This window comes from Cricetulus griseus, chromosome 6, assembly GCF_003668045.3.
Source record: "Cricetulus griseus strain 17A/GY chromosome 6, alternate assembly CriGri-PICRH-1.0, whole genome shotgun sequence".
NCBI classification, from domain to species: domain Eukaryota; kingdom Metazoa; phylum Chordata; class Mammalia; order Rodentia; family Cricetidae; genus Cricetulus; species Cricetulus griseus.
The window spans coordinates 98,650,887-98,674,549 of NC_048599.1; the positions used below are offsets into that span (position 1 = coordinate 98,650,887).

Genomic DNA, 23,663 nt, shown 5'->3' on the forward strand with positions numbered 1-23,663 from the left:
CTCAGAGCTGATAAATTTTTGTTCTTGAATTTTCAAAATACAAAGTATTTTTTAGTAATTATTTTCTTGTTTTGTTTGAAAGGATCTCAACCCTAGGCTAGCTTCAAATGCATAGCAACCTTCCTGCCTCAACCTCTTAAATGCTGTGATTACAGATATGATATACCATACCTGCTAGCTTCTTAATTTTTATTTTCATTTCAAAATGAGTCCATCTTCTATCAGTCTGTTGTGATAATTGTTTGCATATCACATTTTTTGGAGTGGTCATTATGTTTCTATATTTATAAATGAAAAAATGTCCATTCTCTCAACACCACTGATACTATTTACACTGAAGTCAAGCGTGATAGCCTAGACCTATAATCCTAGCACTTGGAAAGTAGAGGCAGGAGATTCAGGGGTTCCAGGTCAGCCTATTATTACATGACAAATGACAACCCCATCTTAACAAAACAAAACAACCCCTCTAGATTTTAAAGTCATTGGCACTTTATAATCCTAAAATATGCTCACAAAACTACCAAAAATTTTTGGTCTAGCAATAAATACACAGCACCACACTCTTCCTAGTGAAATGTCTTGTGCTTGTATCATTGCAGAGTCAACAGTGACTGTGTGGATTGAGTGTGTAGCTTGTTTCACTATCTCTAAGATGCAAATGGCTGAAAGACACACCTTTATTTCATGTCTCACTGGGAAGAGACCGCCAATCACACTCTTTTATACAATGGACATGTTTTTACTTTCACAGATATTAAAATGTGAAAATACACATCTCAAAATCAATGAAACATGCCACTTAAATTCTAAATACCACCTATTACTATTTTTCATTCTTGTCTTTCACATAAATAAGTCATGATTTAGTTATTAAAGCAAACTTTATTTCTGCTATACAAGACAATACATTTCTCTAAGGAAGCTTTATTTTTGCTTTTCATAACATTTTCTTCTAGGAAACAACTACTATCTTAGTTTTATCATTAAGGTCAGCAATCCCAGACAAGCAATGGTGTGTAGACTATCAGATATGTTAAAAAGAAAAAAAAGCTGTCAACTGTCCACAGGGAGTTCGTCCAGTCACATTTTTCAGTCAGTCAGCTCAGGATTATGTCATTAGTTAGTCTTTGTTCTGTAGAAAGAACACAATACAAGTATGAAAATCATCACCTGAAAGGGAATAGCCATTGTATTTAGTATTCCCAAACTCAGGAATTCTTTAACTTCTATAGAGCCAGTCTGATCTGTTCTATTATAAATGCCAAGAAAAAAAAAAAAAAAAAAAAAAAAAAAACTTACTTAGAGTCGATGCCAGCAGGTACTGGATTTCTAGAGGGAAAGTTCTGTGAATTAACTTAAAACCAGATGCTGTGAAATATTAAAATTTCTATTTTCCTCAAATAGAAAGAGAAATATATTATAAACACAAGACTCATCTCAAAATAGAGCTCAACTACTTTCACTATTGACTCTTGACCAGTTTATTTCTTAGGTGTCGGTCATTTAGTCCCAGGCTTATTCCTCAGAAACAAAAGCAACCAGCATTCAAGAGCCATTGTACCTTTTGTTCAAATGACTGCAGAACCTGGAAAAGCTGTTGCTGCTATTGATGCATAACATACTGCCATTATTGGTCTTTTAATATATATATATATATATATATATATATATATATAATTTAAATTTTTGGAAACTTTAGCTGTGCTGTCAACTTTGGAGAAAAGTATCCCAGTTTACCGTGTTGAGTTGGCATAGTACAAAAATTAACAGCCATATTAGTCTAGAAATGTTGAACTTAATTTTTTTCCATTTGTACTGGGTTACGCACTGTATTAAATATGTAAGGTCTTAAAAAAAAAAAAAGATTTTGAGAGCCCATACCATGTGAAGGGATGCTCTCTTGACCTGGACTCATGGGGAAGGGCCTAGGCCTGGCCCAGGATGATGTGGTAGACTTTGGGGAGCCCCTTTTGAGGGCCTTACCCTGCCTGGGGAGTGGAGGGGGGATGGCTAGGGGCAGGTGGGATGTTGGGGGGGGGGAGGGAGAGGGAGAAGGGATTGACATCTGAAGCAAGCTTGTTCCTAATTTGAAAAAAAAAAGAGCCATTGTACCAAGCACACCAAAGAAATTAGTCCTGTCACAATCATGTAAAATATGAGAGGTCTATCATAGTACTAAGTTGAACCTTAAGAAAAGTTAATTAATTTTCTGAGATAGGGTGTCATTAAGTCTTCCAGGCTCGCCTTAAGCTCTTGAATTTATGGGTCTCCTGCTTCAGTCTCCTAAGAAATGCAACTAGAGGTTCAGGTCAATGAACTTGGCCAATATAATTACTAAATGTACCCCCAAAGGTAGAAAATCTCACTGTGATATCTAAGATAAACAGGAGGATGTACTGCAAAAATAATTGTCATGGTGCAATTAGAAAACATCTAAATTATATACAATTTCTATTGTAACCAAGTCACAATTTTCAAGTTGATCTCTGCCCTGACTATGTATCAAAATTCCATAATGGGAAAGGGACATATTTACACTTTGATTGCTAGCCATGCTGAAAACTGTGCAGTTTCTTTAATTAGGAAGCCAGAGGAATGCACAGCACTATGAAGGTGAAGCTGCCATATTTTAAAGCGAGCTGGTAGGGAGGTAGTTGTGCACCATCAAGCTTTTACTGACCACTGGATGAGATGACATCTGAAAGGCTCTACTAAATCCATAAATATGAGATTTTGTTCACATTTACAAAGCCTTTCTTTCATTTTATCAGGAATTCTGCTGTCTCTGTACCTTACAAGAAACCTAGCAAAAAACCATGCTTCCAAAAAGTGAATGGATCTATGCAGATTTAAGAATCAGAGGTGGATCTAGTCCAAACCTTCTGCTTCATGCTCATTCACACTCTCTCCCATGCTTCCCCATGGATTCACATTACCCTCAGTCAGTATTTCTGCTCCAGTCTCCTGAGTGCTGAGATTATAAGCCAATAATTCCCTCTAAAATGTAAATTATCATTAGAAAAGGCTCAACCACGAGAGTACTTTGCACATTTTTCTGTACTAGGAAGTTAATATTACTACCCCTTGAAAGGGCAAAGATCCCCTGAACAAAAGCAGTAATTGTCAACCTATAAGCTAAAATATTTAGACACAGGGGTAAGTGTAATTTTTGCAGAATACTTTAAAGGACTGTTCACTTAAACAGAGTTAAATTAATAACAATTAGTTGTTAATTCTCTTTCACTGGTTTAGAGCTAAACTGCCAACTGTTTAGTGTAATGGGTGTGGATTCTGTCATTAAATAAAACATTTAAAAGCATTTTTAAAGTAGGATTATTTCTATGGGCCCAGAGGGCATTTCCCCTGTCACATGACTCCTAAAAAGGAGGAACAAATGACTTCCTTTGCTTTACAAAAGAAGGGTCTACAGTGGCCAGACCTACAGGATTAAATCTGACAGTTACTAGCTCCTAGTAGCAGTCAGAATTGGATACACCTGACATAGAGCAAGGCTGGGAGCATGATGAGTGTAGGAAACAGGAAATGGATTGTCCCTAAAACTCAGAATTCATTAGAGTAAAAAAATCTAAAGATGATGTATCCCTTTAATTCATAGAGAAACCCACCAAAGACATAGAAGATTGAGTTGAGTTCAGAAAGACACCAATATTTAGGTTTAAAAGTTCCAAAAATATATATTATTTCACACTGTTTTTCATTAGTAAGAAGTCGGAGATTACTTTTTAAAGGCACATTTTATTATTTATGTGTATGGATTTAGGTGTCTGTCTGTGGGTATGTAGACATGACAGAATGTGCTTAGAGTTCAGAAGAGGCATTGGATTGCTCTAGAGCTTTAGGTACATACAGGTGGTTACGGGAAGCCTGACATATGTCCTCTGGAAGAGCAGCAAGCCCATAGCTGCTGCGCCATCTCCCCAGTCCCGAGTTTAAACAAATTTTTTAAATTAAAAACAAACAAACAAAAAAACAAAAAAACAACCTGGCTTTCCTAAGGTTTAAGCCAACAAGGTTGTAACTAGAGTCCCCCAAGGAAAGCTCACAAGTAAAGTACTTACAGACATTCCTGTTATACTCCTTCGCTAGTGGGGAAGACACACTTACCGAGACTCAGTAAGTTCTCTGCCTCTTTTTGGGTTCTTCTCGTGGCGAGTCTGCCAGCATGACTTTCAGTCGGACTCCATTCAGAATTTTCCCATGCAGGGTTGAGATTGCATCGTTGGCGCTCATTCTATCTGCATACTTGACGTAGCCCACATTTTTTCCTGACACAAGGTAAACTTCTATCAGGTTACCAAAACGACTGGAACAAAGTAAAAAAAACAAAGAAAGCATCAGAGACAGATGGATGCTCTCAGTACATTCTAAACACGGGTCTAGATTCTTTCCCAATGCCTGTCTATGGCCAACATCTAACTGCTTGCCAGGTACTGCGAAACAGCTCCTTCAGCTATTCTCTTAGCTCTCCAGGCCTCCTTCCTCACCAACCGCATCTTTATCTGTTCCTCCCTCTAACAATAGTCTCACCTCACCTCCCAAGTAAGAATGAACTTAGCTTACAGGACAGTCACTGGCTTCTCCAGCTTTGGACACCCCCCCCCCCCCACACACACAATCTCTAAGTCTGCTTCCAAACAATCTCTTTTTATATTCCTCTGGCAGGAAAACAAACAAAACCTCCAAAACTCAAACTACACTCTGAAAGGTTCAGGCATTATTCTGGCCTGCCCCTGTTACCTGGTGGAATCCACTCAGGCAATACCCTGGTCAGCCCAAGGTTCCATGGGAAAGAAGTCTGCACGCAGGTGCAGAGGACCCCTTTAAAAGATAAGCCCCTGCCCCTTTACGCTCTCTCTGTCTGTCTCTCTCTCTGTGTGCTCTCCCGTCTCTGTTTCCCCGCTCTGTCTCTCTATGGCGACCGGCCATGGCGGTCAGCCATTTACCCCTGTTCCTCTTCTTAGTCTCCCCATTCGGGCCTTATAATAAACTTATAGTCTTAAGTCTCATGTCTCAGAAATTTCTCTTTTCTTCTTTTTAAACAAAACAATAACACACCCCAACCTTCTCCTCTGGCAAAACTAGGTTTATCCTGCAGGTCCTATCAAAACCTTGCTTAAAAGAGAAATCTCAGAATTTCTGTGGTACCACTGCTGCTCTGTATACTTAATGTCTTGTTAATGTAATAAACAGTTTTGTTTATATCATACTTTAGCACTCCAGCCCAGTGGCTGCCTAGCACAGAGAAGTAGCTCAAGAGCAAAATAAAACAAAACCTTTAGCTAAATTAATCAGTTATATAAAGGCCAGCATACTATCACCACACGCCTGATATTCTGAGTGGATATTTAACATGTTTCTAACTTGCTTAACTCATTAATATTCTTAGTAGGCAAAAGGAAAATGTCAAAACAAAAACAAAAACCAAAACCCCAAAACAAAAAAAACCAAAAAACAAAACAAACAAAAACCAGGTAGGGTTAAAAAAAAAAAAAAAAAAAGCTAGGGTAGTCATAAAAAGTTATATTAAAATAAAAAATAGGTAAAATTTTTTCCTCCTCTTTCCTTTATATTATCCCCTATAGCCAAGTGATTTGCTCTATTTGACATAATCCTCAGGATCTAACCGAGTGCCAGGCAAATGTAAGGCATTTAGTAAACTGTTGGACTGTATTACGACATGAAGGAAATGGAATGTGAAGACAGGTTTATGTAAATGGATCTACTCCTAAGAGACAAGTGATTTGTCATTCCACACCTGCAGCTTTTAAAAACCATCCTGCATGTCTTATGTCTCAAAACACAAAAGCAAACACAACAACAAACCTGGGAAATTCTGTGTAGAGGTTAGGATATGTGCCTGACAAGGGAAATGACCATAAATTGAAAAGATCAATAAGGAGTCTTGCAAACCTCAGAACAGGTCATCTCTCAGTGGCAGGATCATGAGGATGGCGGTTCCTTGCTTAAGTGCATTGTTTACAGCTACCAAGGTGTAGCTTTGTAGAAGTGAATCTTACCAGAATATATCCTCCAACACGTCTAATGGTAATGGATGAGGGTTAAACACGATAAAAAGTCTTTCTTTCACAGGCGTTTCGGGAGGGGCTTTCTTTTTGCAGGATGGAAGTACAACATCTGTCTGGATTTGAGGCAACTGTGACCCAGAACTTCCTCCAAATTGCTGTGGAAGAGTTAGGCACAAAGGGAGAGAGATAAGATTGTTCTTCAGGGACTTGGAGCCAACAGCTGAAAGTGTGTCCCAGCACCCATGTGGTCTTTTACAACAGCTATGAAAATGTTCTTTCTTCAGTAATCAACAAATGCCGTATTATTTGTTTCCTGTATTACAGAGGTCACACTTTTACCTACTTACCAGAAACTGCTGCTGCTGACTTGGGTTACTCCACACCATTGATGCGAGCTGGGACGCCACCATCTGTGTGGCCATTTTTCTGATGAGACTGGAAACAACAATCGACAACTTACAGAAAATTAGAAATATTCAGCATCTTAATAGTAGTTTGTTGGAAATGACTTGCTCACCTGAGGTTAACTGTTTATTTTTATTCTTCAAGCCACAGCTTGGCTAGGACATTCCTGGAATGGTACTTACTCTGCCGAATTACTTCCGTCATCCAGGAAGGAAACACCTATCCGATTCCCAGGGGGGTACTGGAATCCATGCAATTTGTATTTTGCATAAACAGCAGATGCTACATTAAAATACTGAACCACACCATGACCTATACAGAAATGGAAAAGGCAGTAGATGGAGGTGTCTTTAAGGCCTGAGTTATAATGTACTTGAAGGCAAAAAATACTGAACTTTGGTTATTATCACACAACTAGCAAATACAAAATCAAAGAGCAGAGAACAAAGCTCTGTTAAGTACATACACAACATTATTTGTAGGCAGTGAAGTGTAAGTCAAATCTTGGTAAAACAGAAACATAGTACTTTATGAAAATGTAGTATCAGCATATATTCCATCTAATGAATTGAATTTTAAGATTCCCCCCCCCATCCCTTTTTCTTAGCGGGATCTCACTATATAGACCAAGCCATTGGCCTTTAACTTGCAATTCCACTACCTCTGCGTCCCAGTGAGGACTGGGACTACAGGCACTCACCACCAGGCCCAGCTTAAATTTTCTTACAGAACATCAATATACACAAAAACTGAAACTCTTAATTCTTTGAAATTGGGAGTTTTCCCTACTATACTGTATACTCAGTAGTTGGAAGAGCGGAGGAGGTGGTACATAGGAAAAACAGCAGGATGGTGACAGGGTCTTAGGCTGCAAGTTGCCCATTTCACATTCCTTTGTTAAGATTCCAGCTCTGGGGATAGCTTTCAATTAAAGAGGCGGCCCTGAGGGGTGGGGAGGTTTTATCTTTGAGCCTAGGAGCCTGTGACACAACCAGAAGGTTTTCATAACCCACTTTGGGGAAAAACACAAAATCATATTCTTGTGTAAATCAAATTGTATGTACAGATTACTTTTTATTATCAACTTGACACAACATAGAGTCACCTGGGGAGGGGGAACCTCAGCTAAGGTACTGCCTGGCTCAGAATACTTACTGACATGCCAGTGGGGAATGTCTTGGTTGTAACTAATACACATTGCTTCTACTGCAAATCTGAGAATGCACAGAGATGCAGAGCACTTAAAAGGCAAGACAGTTTAAGAAAAAGACTTGCAGATGAATGAGCAAGAAACGGCAAGCATTTTATAATTTTGCTAGCATTAATCCAAAGGGAAAAAACAGACCCTAGCCCGAGGCACTGTTGTTGTACAATGCGATATAGAGTCCTTTATTTTGTGAGTTATTTTTAGGTGAATGGCATTTATAAGGAATGTATTTATTTATACATTCTTGGGAATTTATTTATTAAGGTATCTTTGGATTTTAAATATAAGGTAGGAAAAAAGGAACAGGAGAGGGTAATAGGTAGCAATGAGCTTAAAGTACATGATATACCTGAACAAAATGGCATTGTAAAAATAATCACTGTACAAGCAACATGTTTGTTATCAAAAGAATTAAAAAAACTAGAAAACATAAAATATAAACTTCCTGCAACATAAACAGTATAAGGATGTGTCATGGGTAAAAACTACTTTAATAAAACACAGTAAACTTAACAGCAAAACAATTATTTTACCATAATTCGAATAAGGATCTCGCTGAACCTCACAATACTCCAGTCCTGGGACTATGTCAAAAATGCTGAAGAGCTGTTCTTCCGTGAAGGGGACTCTTGAGACAACTGACAGGCGTTTAGAGATAGCTTCCTGACTTCTGCTGTCACTCTTGTCAAAACTTGAAAATTCAGATTGTTGTTCCCCAACTATATACATACATACATACACACACACACACACACACACACACAAAAGTAAATCATACATTAAAAATTCATGTAAACATTTTGTAAAGGATATTTAAAATGTACTATACTGAACAAAGACACTGTATTTTGTTGTATTCTTTTTAGAAATACATTTTTAATTTATCTCTGAGAATTTCATACATGTATCCAATGTGTTTTGATCACATCTATCGCCCCTACTTTGCAGTACTGTAGTAGTCTACAAGCATAAAGAAGCAATGACAAGAAAACACCTTCACCCACTCCTTACTAAACTTCAACACAGAACTACAGAAATGTCTAGTTAAATACCACAGGAAGGAGTTGAGTATATAAAACTGTAAAACATGGCAGGAATTTTATCTGAAAAGCTAAGCCAATGACATCCAGGCACCTTGATTTCATCATTTCCCCTCACCCTTTTCTAGCATCTACTTTTGCTATTCTCCTCTCTGTAAACCAAACTTTAAGGTAGCATACTGAAGGGATATTTGTGTAAAAAATTTATGCTTTTGGTTGGCTGCACAAAAGCAGAATTCACACACATGCAAAGGTAGTAGACACACAGGATAGTTTGTAGATAATGTGCAGCTAGCCAGAGACATCTATACTGGAAATAAGTTGAACAAAATAAGGGTTAAGTATTAAGGATATTAGAAGTACTGACCAACTTCCCAGGAAAAAACAAAACAAATCTTGCATGTAAGATTTTCATTCATTAGGAAAGATTTTTCAAGTTGCTGACAAAAAATTAAATTGGATCACATATACTTACCATGCTGCTAATGTAAAGATAAAGGCGGTCTACTCACCGAAGGGAAACAGATTTACTCTCGGTTCATGCCCCAAAGCCTCTTGCCTCATGCTACTGTAATAATCTTGTTCTGGGGACTCAGGTACTTTATTTTTAGGTTCAGCCAAGAGTGCTCTGAAACCTGAAAATGAGAAGCCATGAATTTTCAAGTTTCATAGCAAATTTAACATATTTGGTTTTGAGGGTCTGACCTGGTTTCAGAAATATAACTATACAAAACAGCCTCTACATGGTGACCATTTTCATCAGACCTACTTCTTTGTTTCATGGTAAAGGACAAATAAATAAAATAAAATATATAAATGAGAACAGAAAAACAAACCAAGAACCCCCAAGTAAAGATCAACTAATACAGAAATGAAAGGTCAGCCATGCTGTGCCATCCTCCCAAAAGATGGTATTACCTATTTTCCCAGTTTCCTTAGGATCAAAACTCCACTGGGCATCTTCACATTTAGCCTATTACCAACCTGCTTCCTTTATATGTGCTTAGCATGTTTTCTTGCAAGCTAACTTCTCTGCCTGTTTTTAAGTTACATCTTCAGTTAATCACGGAAGCTCTGTAACCAGTCCCCTTGTTCTAGATCAAGAGTTCATACTTAGGGGTCTAAGGATTAGCTTCAGAAAGTGGAAGAGGGCGAGGGAGGAGTCAGGTCAGTGAGTCAAGTGCTCCCCATGCAAGCATGGGTATCTAACTGCAGATCTCCAACACCCACACAGAAAGCCACATGAGGCCAGGCATGTCTGTAATTCCAGCATTGGGGAGGTAGAGGAGGAGATCAGGCTAGACAACTGGTGAGCTCCAGGTTTAGTGAGAACCACCTCCACAAAAAAACAAGGTCGGTAAGCCAGTATCTTGCCTTCATGTGCACCCTCCCCAGACCCCTACACAAAATGGGAAGGTTCTACAAACCTTCTAAATCAAAATGCTTAACCATACTATGTATACATAGGTATATTTCAAGGACTCATAGCATTCATATTATTCAACAGCTGCAAACATGATAAACGAGCTGCCTTGAACTCATTCAATATTTATGGAGGGACTATGACTGTATGAGGGATTTGGAAGTGATGGAAAACAAGAGGTCTTGTTTTCGACCTTTAAAAATGTTCTCTTAGTCTTTATTTTCTAGGTCTTAGATAGTCAATATAGAAGATACAAAATTCAATGCCAGGGCTACCAGATACCTCATTTATATCTTCCTCTTAGCATACTGAGGAGCATACCACAGGGAGTCAGTTAAGACTGACTGGGAAATTTAGAAGGACCTAAGAAGAAAATTGCGTGTGGAATTTAGAGGCACCTAAGAATTCTACTGATCAACAGCAACTCTTTCCTGTATATACAGATTTTTATAACAGTCTAAATCCCAGTAACTTACTATACCTTTTATTTCTCAAAATCAACTTTAGGTATAAAGTCAAAGTGTCCAATAATTTGTCACTATAGCTTCAAATAAATTACCTGTGATAGCAAATCTCACCAGCCCTACCCTTAATTTGTATGTTAGTCAGAATACTAAATCCCAGTTAGGGCTTTGTTCAAATAGGAACAAACACAAAGAATAAGATTTGTTGGGCATGGTGGCATATGCCTATAAAGCCAGCACTTAGGAGGCTGAGGCAGGAGGATCAAGTTCAAGGCCAAGCTGGGCTATAATAGCAAGACTCTGTCTTAAGAAAAACACAACAAAAAATATTTTTTAAAGCCTAAAATGTAAATCAATTTTTAGTACTTAAAATTACAGAGTATTTTTTAAAGTCCCAACCCTATTCAAATAACAAGCCAAGTATGCCCCCTGCTTATGTGATAACTCAGTTCATCTTGACAACTCAGTCACCAAGATGGCTTCAGCACATGGCTAGTTCATAAGTCCAAAACATTTCCATCCTTCAGTCATATATTTATAATTCAAATATCATATATTTACTCACTACTTACTTAACTTTAGCAAAAATCTAGTAATAGACCCTTTTATTTAAAATAATGAGAATTCTTTTCCAAAAGGCCCGTTAGCAAGGATAAAAAACAAACACTTCTGGAAACAGAAAGATGGCTCTGTGGTTAGGAACATGTGTTGCTCTTCCAGAGGACCTCGTTTCCCTTCCCAGTACCCACACAGTGGCTCACAACCACCGGTAACTCCAGTTCCAGGAGATCTGATCTCGTCCTCTGGCCTCTGGCCTCTGTAGGCACTGCATCCATGTGAGACACAGATGTACATTCAGGCACAACAATCACACACATAAAACAAAACTTAAAAAAAAACCTCTTACTTCTATCACAGTTTTCTATTGCTTGGGCGGCTTGTGATGGTTTTAAATATCGCACGTAGCCCAGACCTTTACTTTCTCCAGTGACTTTATTTTTAATAATGCTGCAATACTCGATGTCACCATACACCTACAAGAGTTAAAGCCAAATTTTAGGACAAAACCACTTGGAGGAAAAACCTTTCCGTGAATGAGTACAATGTCAACATAGCACAGGCCATGGTAAGTATTAGTCAACATAGCTTACCTGCTCCAGCCTGACTCAGGCCTGCGACTCACTCTACAGAGAGGCAAGAGAAATGAGAACCAAGAAGTGCTTTGAGATTTTTAAAGACCCAGGGCAGGTTCTGGGGGCACAGCAGGTTTAAATCTTGGCACCACCACCTATTAGCTGTGTGGTTTTAATGAAAACACCCTGGCTTTGTACTTTACTTTCTCAGCCTATACTTTAGGATGAAGTCTGGGCAGAGGGGACACTCGCTACTACTGCGAGTTGTTAGTAACTGTACAGTGTTGAAAATGGAGTTGTGATAAGAACACACACACCTTAAATTTCTCCCGTAGGTCTTCCTCTGTATAGGACTTTGGTATCATAACGAAGATTCTTGTGAGTTCTTCATCTTCAACATCTCTGTGACTTCCTGATGATCGGGACTGAGCAATGAAAACCTAAGAAACATACAAAGCCCTCAGAATAATGTTAACTGTACTCCTATACTGTACTCCCTGCACTCAGGAAGTCAGGCAAGCAGATCTTAAGTTCAAAGCCAGCATAGTCTACATGGGAAGACCCTGTTCCCCCCAAAAGAAGATACTATAAAACAAAAACAAACCAAAATGCAACTAACAACTGGGGTATTAGTATAAATGACTAAGTCAATCTAGTCGATGCATCAGGAATTAAGTATCCAAAGGAAGACACAAGAGAGGCTCCAAGAAAATGCAAACATTAGAGGAAAAAAAGGGGCCACGGGGAAAATGAGATCAGAGGAGCCATCAGATCATAGATGTCTAAATTTTAGAGTTTAAACTGTTTACAATCTTTGATAAAGGCTTGGATCTACACAAGACATGAATCACTACTTGTTCGCCTTGTTTTCACACGGTTTAACTCCTTCCCTATCTGATACACAGCATCCTGGTGCAGAAGTGGGAGAGACTCCAACCCAGCCAATTCTTGTAAAACCAACGCCAGAACTCCCCCAACCCCTGAAACGTTTGCCCCTCTCTAGTTTGTAGCATAGCTTGTCACAAAATAATTTTACTTTGATAATCTTGTGAGTACAGGCTGGTACTGTAATATCCCTTGAACTTTGTAAAAATAAAATACTTGAGAAAAAAAAAAACACTAAAACTAAATTATCTAGTAGCAAAGGTTAATCAAAGTGTCCGAGAGAGGTGGGTCAGAAACGTTCTCCCAATAGACAGGAAGAGGTAGGGGTCAACTGAATTATGGTAAGTGACAGCCATGGATGGCTGCGCTGTCCTTGGCTGTGGCTACCCAATCTGTTCCCAGGGGAAGATGCTCCTTTGGCCACAGGGCGGGGTTCCTCTCCTCCTAGCCATTCCAGACCCATGCATGGGCGGGGTTCCTCTCCTCCTCTCCTCCTGGGAGAGCTCCTGGGAGCAGATTCCAACTCCTTTACTACCTGATACACATCATCCCGGGTGCAGCAAAGGTGCGGGAAGAGACCCTAACCCACACCGTCTTAGCCTCCGCTGACACCCCAACCCCTGGCACCTCTACCCGAGACAACCCCAACCCGGGCACCCTTATCCCAGACACTCTGACCCGGGCATCCCTACCCCAGCTACCCCAACCCGGGTACCGTCACCCAAGACCCCCCAAACCGAGCATCTCTACCTCACACACCCTAACGTAGGCACCCCAGTGCAGCACCTTGATGGGCTTGGTGTCATTGGGGCCAAGGCACTGTCCGTGCATCTCCTCCATAGCCCGGCAGGCCTGTGAGCTTCGGGCGAACTTGACGAAGGCGACGCCCTTGGACTCCTTGGTGTGTTTGTCGCGCACCACCCAGATGTCCTGGATGTCTCCAAAGGGCGAGAAGCGCTCCCTCAGCACCGATTCGGACGTGTACTTGCTGATCACCAGGAAGATGCGGCTGTTGGGCGGCTCGTCCAGGCTGTCCACGCCGGGGCGGAAGCCTCCGCTGCCCGCGGAGCTGCTGGAGTCCTCCATGGTGCTCCACCTTGGGGAGGGAGCCAGGCGCGGGGCTCCGCCGGCTCAGTCAGCCCGGCCGCCAACCAGCCGGCCGCCGCGGCCGCGGGTCCACAGCTCCGCTTCCGGAAAGCCCAGAGCCCGGAGGCAGGTGCTGTCCCACAGAGAGCGAGGCTGGCTTCCGGGAGCATTCCGCAGCGCCCCCTGGCGCCGCGGGGGACTCTGAGCAGTCCCAAATCTCAGTCCCATGGAAACCAAGAATCAGTTTGTGCAAGCTAGGTTGCCCTGTTGCCAAAAAGACCCACCTGCCAGATGCTCAAGCCTTCCCAAAGCTGGTTTCTGGCTTCTTCTAAGCCCAGAATGTGTTGTTACAAAACGATTACTCTTCACCCTTTTAAAAGATAAACTGGATGATGCGGTGACACATGCCTGTTATCCCAGTCTGTCAGATTGCTACATTGGAGGCCTCACGGGCTACATAGTGAGTTCGAGGCCAGCATCTGGGCAACACTCTATTTTCAAAAAGAAAACAAACAACAACAAAAACACCAAACCAAAAATAAATAAAAAATTGGCAGACTTCACTCTTAAGGGTTCATGGTGACAGGAACAAAGGGCCAGTGCAATGGCTCTTGGAGCAAAGGAGAGATACTGGACTTGGTTCCCGTAAGAGAAGTGAATATTTATGACAGGGTAGTATGAAAGTCATTAAATGAAAAATTACTGAAATGGGAGGGGATAAGAGGGACTCTTGATAGATCTGCTTCACAGAATTCATGTTGCAGGCAGGCCAGAGTGACAGATATTAATAGCAGTGAGGCGTCACTGCCCTGATTTATCAGAGACATGGAAGTTTGGAAAAGTCAAACAGAAGACTTGGGGGAGTTTGAAGTTTTGATGACAACAGGGAGTCCTTGTCACCATTTTGACCATAAGCTCAATTTAGAGTCACTATAGACAGAATTTGTGGCGGTTTGAATAGAAATGACCCCCATAGGCTCTTATGTTTGAATGTTTGGTCATTAAGGAGTGCTGCTATTGGAGAGGAGGTGTAGCCTTATCTGAGTGGATGTGGCCTTGTTGGAGGAAGTATGTCACTTGGGGTGGGCTTTGGGAGTTTCAGAAGCCCAAGCCATATCTACTTGTCTGCAGCCATGCTTCCCACCATGATGACAATGGACAAACCCTCTGAAACAATAAGCAAGACCCAATTAAATGCTTTCTTTTATAAGAGTTGCCATGGTCATGGTGTCTCTTTACAGCAATGCAAACCTGACTAAGACAGTTAAAACTATAGAGCCTGACAGCTGAAAGGAGCCTGTAAGGCATGAGATCCTAGCCTCATTCTTTAGAGATGAGGAATCTTAGGCCCAAAGTTAAGAGGCTCAAGTAACAGAACCAGGCCCAGAGGCCACCCTCTGTTTGATCTGCTCAATTCCCACAAGCACTTGCAAGAGGCAGGAGCAGGGAAAATGATGGCTGCTCACCTGGGGGAAATGCCTTATAGGGCTTATTACTGAGCCTTGATGATGAGGTCAACAGACATCTAGAACCAAAGACTGAGTTAGCCTTTAGTAGCATTGGAATGAAAAGAAAAAAAGAATCACAAAAGTGGGCTAGGAGCACAGCTCCTGAAATGCTTATATCCGGGCTGCTAAGATCTGGGCATCTATGAAGTCAAGCACAACCATATTTATTGTGTGCCAACTGTGTTCCAGGAGCCAGACACTTGCTGGTAGAACAAGATCCATCTTGTCACCGGATCCTGTAAACTCCTTGTGTAGTTCTAGCCTGGACTCTTCAACTGTAGAGTAAAAATAAGGCTACATACTAAGTGGAACAGTTAGTTGTCAGACATAATTAGTGAAGTCACCCATTCATTCAATTAACTTTAATTTTTTCTGGAAATTTTTATTTATTTTTATCCTATGTATGAGTGTTTTTCCTGAATGTGTGTCTGTGTGCCACATGTATACAATACCCGTGTAGGTCAGAAGAGGGCATTGGATCCCCAGGAACAGAACTTAGCAGTGTGTGTGTGTGTGTGTGTGTGTGTGTGTGTGTGTGTGTGTTACGAATTGAACCTTGGTCCTCTGGTAAAGCAACCAGTGCTCTTGACCACTGAGCCATATCTCCAGTCCTTTGACATTATGTTGACACAGGGTCTCACTATCTAGCACAAGCTGGTATTGAACTTTAAAGTATAGATGGATGCTGCCACACTTGGAAACTAAGTTTTTGGCTTTTAATCACTTGTTGAATACTGTGCTAAACACAAGAGACAAAGTAGCAAGCAAAATGGCCACCGCTTCTTCTCTTCCCGAAGTTAACAGTTTAGCCTTGTGTATTTATTATATAGAGCTAACGGTTCAAGGACCAAATGAAATAACATGTGTACAAAGACACTGGAGAAGCCAATTTTCTATTTCCCTTTACAATAGTGCCCATGCCAACTTCTATATTGTGTAGCTGATGGTCTCTAAGACTCAGGAATTATGGATGGTTACAATGAATTTGACACAGGGGTTACAATCACTTCTTGCATTGCACCCTGTGTCTGCAAAGGGGTGATCTGTTTACCTGTCGGAAGTAACTTGTTATGTTTTTCCACTTTCCCTTGTCTTAGGAAGATCAGTCAAGGCAAGGGAAAAGAATGGAATCACTTTACTGATGTGCGGAAGTGCAAAGATTATGAGTAAGACCATTTGCACACCAGTGCCATCTAGTGGGAAATCTTAAACTACAATGGCTGTAAAAGAAGAATAAGGGTTCTTAACCCTGAAATTTTAAAGCTTGTATTATTTCTTTAAAGAAAAGCACCGGAAATTATAGGAAAAACATTTTCCTTATCACCCGAATGTATGAAACATCACATATTTGATTAAAGTAAGAAGCATATATTTACATTACTAAAATATAAGACTGTTTCTTTCTTGTGATTTATTTTTTTTTTTAAATATTGAGCTGTGATCCTAAATTCACTCGTTTGAATGGTTCTTCTAAGTATATTTTAGAATATTCATCACATTTTCTCTCTTCCACCTCCCACCAAATAGGATTGTTTCTCCTTCTTCAAATGTGGAACAAATAACAAGACTAAGCACCAGTTGAGCAGGGAAGGAAAATTTCTTTCTTGCCCAATATGTAAAGAAGTGGGGAGCAGACTTGCATATGAACCTCTCAACTCGTGGGGATCAGAGTGTTATATAGGAAAAGATATGAGGGAGGGAAAGGATTTTGTTTTTCTTTTTCAGTATTGGGGATGGAATGTAGGGCTCTGTTGACACTAGGCTTACCACAGAGATACATCTCCATTTTAAACTATTTGTTTTGAGACATAGTCTCAACTAGGTAGCCCAGGCTGGCCTTCTACTCACTTTGAAGTTTGAGCATCATAAAGGGTTATGATAACGGTCCTGCAACCCCTAGGCCTGGATGAGGGGTAAACTTATAAATGGGAGGGATGTTCACCTCTTTTCTAGGAATAAGTGGAGATCATTTTTCTATTATGTACTTTATTCCAGGCATCTCATGTCAGCCACCAACTGCCACAGCACTAGAGTGTTTCTTTGAGCACACAGGTGGCTTTAAGATGAAGTTAGAAATTGTCTGGTACTCCTTTACCCATCTCGAACAGTTTCTTCAAGCTTCCTGAAGAGCGACTTCTAGCCTTATCTTGTCCTCAAAGACAAGGTTAAAGTGAGGTAGAAAACTCAGGTAGTTCTTCCAGGGGCACTCAGGTGACATGAGCGTCATCACACTCAATTTAGAGCACTTCTCCTGTCAGTAATGACATCATAACAGATTAGTCTTGTTTTTTGCAGGGAGAAAAGAGTCATTTTAACATATTTCTATTGAGGTTTAAACCACTTCCCCTCGGCTTTGCTGATTTGGGACTGGTGTAAGGCAAAACAACATGACAGGAGGAACATGTGGCAGAGGCTTCTCCCCTCTTGGAAGCAGGGAAAGGGGACCCAGGCACCAGGCACACTCTTGAAAGGCATGTCCTTAATGACCTACTCCCCAGCTAGGCTCTGTTTCTCAAAGTTTTCCCCCAGATAGTGACAAGCATTTGGTACATGAATCTGTGGGATGACATTTCACACTCAAAACACAGCATTCCCCTTGTTGCCCCCAAACACTCAAGGCCATCTCATAATGCAAAATGCATTAGTTCATGTCCAGTAGTCTCCAAAGACATGAACTCCGAATTTCATGTCTAAGAGTCCCTTCACAGTTCTGACATTGTCCAAATTCAAAGCTGACTCTACAGCATGCATCTGCAATCCCAGCACATGGGAGACAGAGGCAGGAAGACTGCAAGTTCAAGGCCAGCAGGCATATACAGTGAGTCTTAGACTCAAAAGAAACATATAATACTTTCTAAACATTCAAGGAAAAAGTAATTCTTGGCTGCGAGCACCTATGAAATAAAATTAGATACTTTAAATATATAGTGGCATGGAAAAAACATTTATGTCATAGAAAGGAGTGGGACTTAGCTGAAGTGACCCCTCAGTGCCTGGGCAGCTGAGCAGGGTGAAAAGAATCCTATAGAAATAACTTCCTAGGTCACTCACTGTAAGCATGGTCCCTTAAAGGCACTCCGCACCCATCCCACCCCACCCCACCACACCCCATCTCACTCCACCCTAGGAAAACACTAAGGAGGATCTGGCCAATTCTTCAAATGCCCTCAAGGCAATGGTTCTTAGCCTGTGGGTCAAAGGTTCTTAACCTTTGGAGTTGAATGGCCTTTTCATAGGGGTTGCCTAAAGAGGATCAGAAAACACTGATGTTTACATTATGATTCATAACAGTAGTAAAATTTTAGTTACAGAGTAGCAACTACAACATAATTATATTGTTGTGGGTCACCATAACATGAGAGACTGTAGGGAGGTTGAGACCCACTGCCCTTGTACTGTTGTTTGCAATACAAAGCATTTGGCTTTAAAGAAAATAGGCACTAAGCTCTTTGGAAACCATGCCTTGTAGCCTCAGCTGCACCCAGGCTTTTCTTAGCAAATGGCTAAGTTTTTCAGTCATTTTAGCCTGAGGTTTTTGCCTCTGATTCTCACTGCAAACCTGGCTAAAAGCAGCCAGTATAGTGGAAGCCTCGGTAAGAATGCCCCACTGCTTGACATATTCTCTGCCAAATTAATTAAGCCATTACTTACATTTAAAAGGAGATTTATTTATTTTATGTGCATTGATATTTTGCCTGCCTGTTTATATGTGCTCCAACTGCATGCAGTGCTTCTGGAGACCAGAAGAGGGCATCAGTTCCCTTGGAAACAGGAGTTACAGTTAGCTTCCACATGGGTGCTGAGACTCTAACCTGAGTCCCTGGAAGAACAGCCAGTGCTCTTAACTGCTGAGCCACTGTTCCACACCCTCTAGCCATTACTTTTAAATTCAGCCTCACTCAGAGTCTCAGAAAATGGACAATATATAGATAAACCATTTGTCAGAATGTACCATGAAAACTTTTCCTATGGAAACCTCATTCCTACCTGAAATCTTTTTTATTATTATTTTTTTAAAGATTTTATTTATTTATTATATATACAACATTCTGCCTCCAGCTATGCCTGCAGGCCAGAAGGGGGCACCAGATTCCCATTACAGATGGTTGTGAGCCACCATGTGGTTGCTGGGAATTGAACTCAGGACCTCTGGAAGAGCAGCCAGTGCTCTTAACCTCTGAGCCATCTCTCCAGCCCCCCACCTGAAATCTTTTGAACATAGTGTTTTTTTTTTTTTGTTTGTTTGTTTGTTTTTTCAAGACAAGGTTTCTCTGTGTAGCTTTGGAGCCTATCCTGGCACTCACTCTGGAGACCAGGCTGGCCTCGAACTCCCAGCGATCCGCCTGCCTCTGCCTCCCGAGTGCTGGGATTGAAGGCATTCACCATCAACGCCAGGCATTTGAACATAGTTTTTACTGTCCACGTTTCTATCGGCATTCTGGTCTTCCGAATGTCCACAGGACTCCCCATTTAGTTCTGCTTACAGAATTCTGGGGTTTCTCTAGCCTTCTCCATAGTTCACACACAAACCAATTCCAAAGGTTTAAGAATCATTTCATTAGATTCCTGGATTTCTTGAATTTTCAAGGCCTGTGGTGAGGCAGGATACTCACCTCATGTCAGACAGGAAAGAACTATCAAATTTCAAAAGTCTGTTCAAAACATTTTGTTCAAATGTTCAAAACATTTGTTCAAAACATCTTTGAACATGAACTACGTGCAGCTAAAACATCTTAAGTATTTGGGAGTCAGAAGTATTAGCTTTTTACAGTAAACAGTGTACTGAGAATCTGCAGATCACATTTTTCCAAGGCTTTAAAATATATAGCCTATGGTTATGTGTTCTAGCTGTCCTTTGACACTGTTTATTCCAGATCTTGGAAATTTCTTTTTCTAAAATGAGAGATAAGGTGCTGAGAATGTAGTTCCATTGTACAATCTGATTAGCATGTGAAAGACTTTAGATTTACTCACCAGCACTGAAAAAGGAAAGAGAGACCACGGCAGGCACAGAGAGGTAATATTGTATAATATTGTGACTTGTATTTGAAATGCAAAGAGAAAATAATAAATTTTATCAGCTTCCCAAAATACCTCACTCTGTAAGTGCAATAAAGCTTACTTGGTTGATATAATCTTCAAACTTTATGTTAAAAAATTTATACAATATGAAAAATTTCTAGAAAATTTTTATCACTGATATTTATTCATGACCAAGTGACAATTTTTAGACTGTCTTATATGAATATGATCCAAAGCCTCCATTTGCTTCATGGGTAAGCTACTGGCTAGTGAATACAAACCCTTAGCTTAGCCTGTGGCTCACACACACAAGAAATGGTAGACTCTTTGAGTTTGCATGCCTTTCAGTTTGAGACTATTTAACCCTGATTCTTCTTCTTTTTGTCACAGCCCTTTTGATCCAATTAGATGGCATCTTTAACGTGAGTATACTGGAGGGCAAAACTCACAGGTACCATTTGGAGTGGTTTCATCCAATCACTTGGTGATTGTGGCTACTTAAATACAATTGTTCATGATTAAGAAGGATTGAAATAGTTACAGACAGAGTCCCTCAGTCTAATTAGACATATTTCCAGTGATCAGAAGCAGTCTGTAGCTTCTAAAAATGCCCACACAGACTATTCCTAAAATAGCAGAAAGGTCTATTGGACAGCACTGCTCTAGGAAGCAAAACCATTGCAGTATTTGTTGTATTCAATCTAACGCACATACTTTTCAGTATTATATTTCCAAGAACTTTGATTATTAAACAATTTTAGAAAATTATTTTGGTATTCTTATTTCTCTGCCCCAGACCCATCACTTATGGCTCACTGATGATTGTGTGAACACAGATAAGGCAGTCTCCCTACTAGTATTCTTTAAACACAACACTGACTTTCTCGACTTTCATCTTCTAATCCCATTGTCCTTTATCTCAGCCCTTCCTTCTCTGTTACCTTCCTTTGCTTTCCCAGGACCTTTCTGTCTATTTCAGTTTCTTCTCTAGACTCCTCTTGGCAATAGGAACTGAGACTACTCAATTCCTATATTATTGCATTTTCATATAGTTTATTGACAATGCTTTTCTTAGTGCTTTTTGAGACGAGGTCTCACTTTGTAGTACAAGCTGACCTAGAACTGATGGCGATCCTCCTGCCTCAGTCTCCTGAGGGTAAATGTACAGAACTTTGTCATCATATTGAGTCTATGCTGTAATAATTCGAGTTTGTTATATTTTAACCTCTTGCCACAGTCAGATTGTAACTCATGAACAGTTGGGAACGCAGGGTTCAATATTAGCACTTTTAGTTTAGTTGACACAATGTTTTGCTTACAGGAAGCATTTCATTAATGTGATTTACTTGTAGCCGACAACAAAATCAGACCAGGGACAGTTAGATTTGAAGGACATCTCGCCTCTGCGAGAGTTGGGAGTCCCGCGGGATCTTACAGCCAATCAGCAGCAAGGATGGAGCTGGCCATCAGCTGATTCTGGATCCTCGGGCACAGAGGTGGCATCTTAGATCTTGGACTCACTGCATCAGGGGACCAAGGTAGTACAGGGCACCGCTGCTGTGATTGTGGTATGTGCTGGGTGGTTGGAAGAGAGTGGGTTGGGCAGATTTGCCCTGTGAGTCCTGATTGTGGATAGATGCCTAGATGTATCCAGAGAGTGCCTAGATGTATCCAGAGAGGAGCGTTCAACGGTCCCCAGCCCAGCGGGGCCAATGCAATATGTTGTTGATAGGATCGTCTACTGTGCCTCTGATACCCGGGTGGGAAGGATGGCTTGGTAAAGTTTTCCACTGATGTTTTCCGGAGGTTGGCATCGATGTGGAGGGCTGGGCATTTGGGAAGCTAGATTCTTGTTCCAGCTAATGGTGTCACAGTCACTGTCATTGGTAGAGTGAGATTTGCTCAGTCACGTTACCTTGCCCCACCTTACACAACCACATGGGAAATTTTGTTCTGTATTTTTTTTTTTTTTTGTATCTGTTTACTATTTACCCTTAAAATATTCTAGTGAGCTTCCCCTCCCACCTTCATCATTTGAACTATTTGGACTTTGTAAAATTTAAATGCTTTATTGGTGCCTTAATGATTCTCACATTGCCCTTTTGTTCATGAAAAGTGAGACACAGTCCACAGTATATAGCAAAACGTTCAGGGATGGAAAGTGACAGAGGACGCCGGGCATTGGTGGCGCACGCCTTTAATCCCAGCACTCGGGAGGCAGAGGCCGGCGGATCTCTGTGAGTTCAAGGCCAGCCTGGTCTCCAGAGCGAGTGCCAGGATAAGGCTCCAAAGCTACACAGAGAAACCCTGTCTCGAAAACACAAAAGAAAAAAAAATAGAAAAAGAAAAAAGAATAAAAAGGAAAGAAATGTGACAGAGGGCTTACCTAGTGTGTGTGAGGTCCTAGGTTTGATCCCTAGCACCACTAAAATACAAAACAAACAAACACAAAGCCAAAATAAACAACAAATGCTATTTCATCCAATCTTTTTTATTATAGCTTTATTATTTAAAACAATTTTTAGCCAGGTGGTGGTGCACGCCTTTGATCTCAGCACTTGGGAGGCAGAGGGAGGCAGATCTCTGAGTTCAAGGATAGCTTGGTCTACAGAGTGAGTTCCAGGACAGCCAGGACTACACAGAGAAACCCTGTCTTGAAAAATCAAATAAAACAAAATTTAAATATAAGTTGATCATATTCTTTCCCTCCCCCAAGTCCTTCCAGATCCTCTCCCCCTCCCTTCTCACCCAACTTTATTCTTCCTCAAAACACAAAAAACCCAGTGTAACAACTCCTGAACCAAGAAAATAAAACACCACTCCAAAAGAAAAAACAAACATTAACAACAACAAAATCCCACACCACACCGTGACTGAATGAAAGCACACACAGAGAAAGACTGGAGTACAATATATGTTGGCCAGCTACTGACCATGAGGCCTGCCCTGAAGGGGTTGACATCACCCCTTTAAGTACTAATTTGGGGACAAAAGTAAGCATATACAGTACTTTAGTTACTGTATTCAACAAAACACTCAAAGGGAGTCAAACCTGTAGGTTTAGGGATTAAATTAGACTCCATTCCTTTATTTCTGTTCACTACTCATTACTTGTGACCTGAAACATGTCAATTTCCACCTGCCTTGTTTTGTTCATGTGTGGGAATACATGAGTGGTAACTGTCTCACAGAGCTGTTGTGAAGATCCAGTGAGTTTAGAACTCAGGGTATACAAATGTTTCTTAGCCTTGCTGTTTAATGATATTGAGATTCCTTTAGACTCAGATGAATAGTCATTCTCACACCTTTGCCTATCTCCTGTTACACACAAAGTACTGGTCAAAGCCAGCTGGTCATGTGAGCCTGTAACCTCAGCACTCAGAAGGCTAAGGCAGGATGACTGAGTTCAAAGCCAGCTAGGCAAGCTACATAGTGACTCT

General features: G+C 40.7%; 1 protein-coding gene across 3 annotated transcripts; it reads right to left on the bottom strand.

The window, feature by feature from the left end:
* Positions 1–865: 865 nt before the first annotated feature.
* Positions 866–13,809, bottom strand: Rbm45 (RNA binding motif protein 45). 3 transcript variants are annotated; one of them, XM_027420125.2, is made up of 10 exons: positions 13,367–13,809; positions 12,040–12,162; positions 11,497–11,623; positions 9,215–9,337; positions 8,196–8,381; positions 6,638–6,767; positions 6,398–6,485; positions 6,042–6,205; positions 4,129–4,327; positions 866–1,135 (listed from the first exon to the last, which is right to left on the bottom strand). In XM_027420125.2, exons 1-9 carry the CDS (start codon positions 13,691–13,693, stop codon positions 4,135–4,137), a joined length of 1,461 nt encoding a protein of 486 aa, XP_027275926.1. In that variant the 5' UTR covers positions 13,694–13,809; the 3' UTR covers positions 866–1,135; positions 4,129–4,134. The 3 variants fall into 3 exon arrangements, with proteins under 3 accessions (XP_027275926.1, XP_027275925.1, XP_027275927.1); XM_027420124.2 differs by having other exon boundaries at positions 13,358–13,809; XM_027420126.2 differs by having other exon boundaries at positions 13,394–13,807.
* Between the last annotated feature and the right edge of the window lie 9,854 nt (positions 13,810–23,663).